Source organism: Carlito syrichta, unplaced genomic scaffold, assembly GCF_000164805.1.
Source record: "Carlito syrichta isolate Samal-C Ts95f unplaced genomic scaffold, Tarsius_syrichta-2.0.1 Scaffold313204, whole genome shotgun sequence".
In the NCBI taxonomy this organism is placed as follows: Eukaryota; Metazoa; Chordata; class Mammalia; order Primates; family Tarsiidae; genus Carlito; species Carlito syrichta.
This window is the reverse complement of record NW_007257300.1, coordinates 505,727-512,026: the sequence shown is the minus strand read 5'-3', so window position 1 is coordinate 512,026 and position 6,300 is coordinate 505,727. Positions and strand designations below refer to the sequence as shown.

At 44.6% G+C, this 6,300-nt stretch overlaps 1 protein-coding gene across 2 annotated transcripts in view; it reads left to right on the top strand.

Annotated features, from left to right (window-relative positions):
• The first annotated feature begins 433 nt into the window (after positions 1 to 433).
• ROCK1 (Rho associated coiled-coil containing protein kinase 1) overlaps positions 434 to 6,300 on the top strand; it is a 160,560-nt gene continuing 154,693 nt past the window's right edge. Inside the window, exon 1 of one of the 2 annotated variants that reach the window (XM_008070237.1) lies at positions 434 to 1,466. In XM_008070237.1, coding sequence (XP_008068428.1) covers positions 1,374 to 1,466 — 93 coding nt within the window. In that variant the 5' untranslated portion in view covers positions 434 to 1,373. The remainder of the gene's footprint in view (positions 1,467 to 6,300) is intronic. The other variant, XM_008070238.2, reaches the window with a different exon arrangement.

Here is a 6,300-nt window from a genome sequence, read left to right as displayed (position 1 = left end):
AAACTCCACTGGTGCTAAAATGCTGCTACCTGCCGACGAAAAGGTATCCGGCCTTTAAAAGAAGCCATGTCCTTAGTAACAATAACAAGAATAACAAGCACTCTTCCCTTGTCAGAATCCTCCGGACTGGCAGCAGCCCAGCGGAAACAGAGCTGGGGCAGCTGCCAGGACAGCGACCAGGAGCAGCGAGAGCTCCGCCTCCGTCCTGACCTCCAAGACCGCCCCAGAGCCCTGCGTGGCTCCCAGAGCCAGCCCGGGAGAGGACCTTGCGCGCCGCCGCACCCTGCCGACTCCTCCCCGCCGAGGGCCTGCCCCGCCTACCCGCAAGGCCCCGGGCGAGCCCCGCCCCCTGCCCCGCCCCCTGCCCCGCCCCGCCCGGCGCGGCCCGGCCCCGCCCTGCGGAGGCGCCAGCGTGCGCGCGCGCGGGGTCCCGGCTGGTTCCCCTTCCGAACGTCCGCGCTCCGCATGCGCAGTCCGCGCCGGCGGTCTCCGTTTGTTTGAACAGGAAGGCGGACATATTAGTCCTTCTTGGCCCCCCTCGCCCCACCCCCCCCAGGCATTCGCCGCCGCGACTCGCCCTTTCCCTGGCCGGGACTGCAGCCCCTCCCAGAAGCTCCCCCATCAGCAGCCGCCGGGACCCAACTATCGTCTTCACCTCCCGCTCTCCAGCCTGTCCTCTCCTAAGTCTCCATCGGACATCGACCTCGCCCTGCCCCGCCGGACACCGTAGCGGCAACCGCAGCAGCGCCGGGACAAAATGGGAGAGTGAGGCTGTCCCGCGGGGACCAGCTCGCGGCGGAGACGGATCGGTGCGTCTGGCCGGGCCGAGTGGAGCCGGGGATGCGGGGCTAGCCCGCCTGCGGCGCTTCTGAGCGGAGCGGGCCCGGCCCGTGGCCCAAGCCGCGGCTGCAGCTGGCACAGCTCCTCACCCGCCCTTCGCCTTTCCTCTTTTCCTTCCCCTGCTGCCCGGAGGGAGTCCCCACCCTGCTTCTCTTTCCCTCCCCGCTCCTGCCGGTTTGGGGACGGGGACCCCCCCATGGCGGCGGCGGCGGCGGCCGGGGCCCGCTAGGCTGAAGCACCTCGCCGGAGCGACGAGGCTGGTGGCGACGGCGCCGTCGGCTGTCGTGAGGGGCTGCCGTGTGGGATGCGACTTTGGGCGTCCGAGCGGCTGTGGGTCGCTGTTGCCCCCGGCCCGGGGTCTGGAGAGCGGAGGTCCCCTCAGTGAGGGGGAGGAGGGGGAACCGGGCGCACCGGGTGACCCTGAGGTTCCGGCTCCTCCGCCCCGCGGCTGCGAACCCACGGCGGAGGAAGTTGGTTGAAATTGCTTTCCGCTGCTGGTGTTGGTACGAGGGTATTGTCACAGTAGCGGCAACATGTCGACTGGGGACAGTTTTGAAACTCGGTTTGAAAAAATCGACAACCTGCTGCGGGATCCCAAATCGGAAGTGAATTCGGATTGTTTGCTGGTGAGTAGCCCTGCTGCCTTTTGCTCGTCTGGAGTCCCGCATGCATTGCCTTCCTCTTGCTTTCCGTCTGGTTAGCTGCAAAAGAAAGTCACAGGTGTGCATAGTAGTCTTGGAAAACGCCAGATTTCTGTGTTCCCGAAGAATCTGCGAGTACCATGACAATCTCATGGCGTGGCCCTGTTTACCATTTGACTCTGTTCTGTCTCCTCTCGGAACTTTGAGTTCTGACTCCGCACATCGGTACGCGAACTGGTATTGCAGGCATCATATAAAAAGTTATCACGTCAAGGTTATTACTGCGTAATATAGTTTGTTGATTGGCAAGCATACTGATCTTAATCTTCGTGATCAGTTTTACATTAACATTAGAAAGACAGCTTTGCATTTTCTGCGATTTAGCTTCCAGGGGTTTAGTTTTTAGACTTGCAAGTGACAATGGAGACTCGATATTGAGGAAATGATTTTTGAGCCAAAACGTCATAGGTGACTTGAGTCTGAAGGAAGTTGTTGCTGAACTATTGGTGTAAAAAAACTAAGATAACTGATCATAGGTCATCACAATGTTGTTAACTTCTTTTACAATATCATTGGTTACAAAAGTACCATGCAGATATTACAACTGCTTTTTTTTTGATGTTGCACTTAACACTATCACTTTTAAAACATTCTAAAGAGGTTTTTATGACACGAAAAGCCGAAATTCTATTTTAAAAGCTGTTCAGTGATTGATAGCATATACAATTATCTGTGACTAGAGTTAAGTTTGATCAATTTCCCCGATACAGTTGCAAACTGTTTTTAAGCGAGTTTCTGAACAACTAAAAGTTATATACTATTTCAACTTTAGTCCAAAGAAAACCACTTAATCTCTAAAATAAAGTTTCTGAGAGTATGTATATTGACAGGATTTTGCAGTATCTTCAGTGGAGTAATGTTAGATGTGCACAGTTTATGGGATTAAGATTAAGGAAACAAAATAATGCTGTTCAAAGAAATAATACCGTTCAAAAATCTCATCTTGAATCAGGAAAATTATGCACATTGTTTAACTTGCATTTCAGTTACTCTGTTATGTTTTTCATAAAGTGTAGATATTACAAAAAGTTCTCCCCAAAGCTTTCAACATTACCCTAAGCATCCATGACTATGAAATAAGAGTATTGTTTGAAATGTCTCACCCACATTATGAATGCACTTCATAATGAGAAACAGTAAAGAAGATTGATGTTTAATACATTTTAAAGCATTTGATTAAATGAGATAAATGGAAGGAATTAAAACACATTTTTCTAGTAAGGATTTCTATAACTTCTGAAAAGTCTAGTTCATCTTATAGTATTTATCCAGTTTCCATTTGTCTTTGGTTTTATTTTGCTTTTTGATTTTCTTCTTCTATGAAAGGGTGTTACAGGGAGCGTTTAGTAGTTTTTTTTCTTTAGTTTTCTTCTAGCCTCTTGTTATAGGTTCATTTGGTGGGAACCTTAACAGATACTTATTTCTTTTTTTTTTTTTTTTTTTGTGAGTAGGGAGTCTCACTCTGTCACCCAGACTGGAGTGCAGTGGCTGCTCCCGGCCAGTGCAGCCTCGACCTGCTGGACTCCGGCGACCCTTCCACCTCAGCCTTCCAAGTAGCTGGAACTACAGGCGCGTGCTACTACGCTCGGCTAATTTTTGGTTTCATTGTAGAGATGAGGTCTCACCAAGTTGCCCAGGCGGGTCTCGAACCCGCAGGCTCAGGCAATCCACTCACCTCAGCCTCCCAAAGTGCTGGGATTACAGGCTGAGCCACCGAGCCCGGCTCAGATACTTATTAAGATGTGGAAGATACAAGGAAATACAAGTTATGGACCCTATCCTTAAAAGTCCCATCTATTTAGGAAGGCAGGACCTAATCTCACATACATACACAGAAGCAAAGCAAAAACACAGATTGAGAAAACATGATAAACTCCAAATGATTGTTTATGTAATATATATGCTCTTGGAAACTGGAAGAAGAAATCACTATGAGTTGAGAGAGCCAAAGTATGCTTTAATGATGGATGGGTAGGATTTAGAGGGTACTCAGAGGGAGAGTAGAAGATAACATGAATAGGGTGGAGGCACGACTGGTTATACCATGTTTAGGGAAATGGAGGAAGATAGATTTGGAAGATTGGGACTAGATTGTGAAGTACTTGTTTACTAGTCTAAGGAATTTAGATTGTCTTTACTATATTGTGATCATTACGTATTTATAAATGAGACTGTACCAGGATGAATGAAGAAGATAAATCTGGTAGTTGTATGAAAGATGAGTTAGTGTGGAAAAAGATTGGAGACAGGGGAACTTTTTTTTTTTTTTTTACTTATTGTTAGTAGCCCAGAAATGATTGAAGCCCAAAATTGGGGCATGATAATGAGGAAGGAAGAATTGATGGAACTTGATTGGCAGACTTGGGGAGAAGTGGGGAACCAAAGAGAGAGGCAGTAGTCAGATGACTGTAAAAATGTTGAGCCTGGATTATACAGAGAATGGTGAAAATAGCAAAGTCAGGTTTGGAGATTGTGTGGGAGATTGTGTACTATAGATGAATTTGGTTTTACATTTGTTGTGTTTGAGGGGGTAGTGGGACAACCATGAAGAAATGAACTGTAGACTGTTGGAGATATAGAACTCAACTCATAATTACAGATCATGATTTGGAAATCATTTGCATAAAGGTGCAAGTTGAAATTGATGTAATGATAAAGGAAGAAATTGTAGAGAGAGAACTAAGGGTCAAAGATGAAAATTGAACAGGGAAGGAGAGTCAAGAAAGGAAGAAGTCAAGACCTTCAGAGTTAGCTTAGCCAGTTTATCATGGACCCAAGCTTTTTAAAAGATTATTTTGAAAAAGAGAATAGTCAGCAGACAGATTTGGTTATTCCCCCCCACTTGTAATCTTTATAGTCTTGGCCCTTTTTTCTGTTTCGTTCCAAAAGTGTTTGTTGATAGCTCTTATTGAACTTTTTTTGCCATATTAATCTGAACTTGGTAGAGATTGAATTTTTCTTTGGAGACAAAAATCCTTTTTCCAGTTTTGTAGTATATATCTTGATTTTTCTTGCATGATATTTTATGTTTATCATTGAGCATTTATTCATTCTACCATTCAGAATGATCTGTCAGATGACTTCACCTTTATTTCTCCCTTTCTAAGATTTGGACCTCTCATATATTGCAGGGACAATACTCCTTTCACATTGGTTGCCTGTCTTTTTATTATTGTTATTAATATTGTTGTTTAATTTTTTTTTGTTGTTGTTTTTTTTGAGTTGGAGTCTCACTCTGTTGCCCAGACTGGAGTGCAGTGGCCACTCCCGGCCACCGCAGTCTTAACCTGCTGGGCTCCAGCGATCCTTCCGCCTCGGCCTTCCCAGTAGCCGGAACTACAGGTGTGCGCTACCACGCCCGGCTGATTTTTTGATTTATTGTAGAGATGAGGTCTTGCCTGCCCAGGCGGGTCTCAAACCCGCAGGCTCAGGCAGTCCGCTCACCTCAGACTCCCAAAGGCGCGGGATTACAGGTTGAGCCACCGAGCTCGGCTGTTTAATTTTTAATTGGGGTCTATTGCTCAGGCTGGAGTGCAGTGGCATAGTTATGGCTCACTGCAGTCTGGAACTCCTGAGCTCATGCAAACCTTTTGCCTCAGCCTCCCAAGTAGCTGGGACTAGGTATGCACTACCATGCCCTGCTGATTTTTTATTTTATTTTTATTTTTTTGTAGAGAGGAAGTCTCGCTATGTTGCCTAGGCTGGTCTTGAACTCCTGGGCTCAAGTAATCCTCCTGTCTCAGCCTCCCAAAATGTTGGGATTACAGGTGTGAGCCACCACGCCTGACCTATGTTTCTCTATAATTTTGACATTTGGTGTTTTATTTAACTGATACTTACTGAGTACCTATTATGTGCCATGTGCAATACTCTAGTTCTAATTGTTTTTCATAATCTAAAAAGATTGTTAAATTATATTTATTCTTTACTTCCTTAACTAGATTTCATTCCCAGAATTGGAAGTTCTCAAATCTTTTGGTTTCAGAAGAGTTTGCTGGCAAATTTATTTTTAAACTACCTTACCCACAAAACAGCTTTTTTTTGTTGAGACACTAATGAGTATTACAGATTGAGCGTCCCTAATCCAAAAAACTGAAATCTGAATGCTCAAAATTTGAAGTTTTTTAAGTGCTAACAGGATGCCACAAGTGGAAAATTCCATACCTGATGTCATGGGAGTTGTAGTCAAAACGCAGTCAAAACTTAGTTTCATACACAAAATTGTTACAAATATTATATATCACATTACCTTCAGGCTGTGTGATAAAGTGTCTATGAAACATAAATGAATTTTGTCTTTAGACTTGGGATACACAGGGATATCTCATTAAGTATATGTAGATATTTTTAAATCTGAAAAAATCTGAAACACCTCTGGTCTGAAGCATTTGGGATAAAGGATACTGAACTGGTAGTAGTTTTTAAAATAATGTAGCTGGAAGAACTCTGAAACGTGACTCTCCAACCTTTTCTTGAACACCCACGATTTATTTCAAGAACTAAAGTTCATTTTTTTATATTACAAATATAAATGCTAAAATAGTTTACAAATACTAGCATAAGATAACCATTCAGTTGTTTCTTAGATCATTCAAATGACTTAACCTTGCTTTTTTTTTATGTTTTAATTTTTTTTATTTGAAAGATGTAGGGTACAATTTAGGATTAGATATACAAGTGGTCATCATGCAGATAAAGTTTGTGCCTTCACCTGGTTTGAAGTCAGGTACCCTTATTCTTTTTTTTTTTTTTTTTTTTT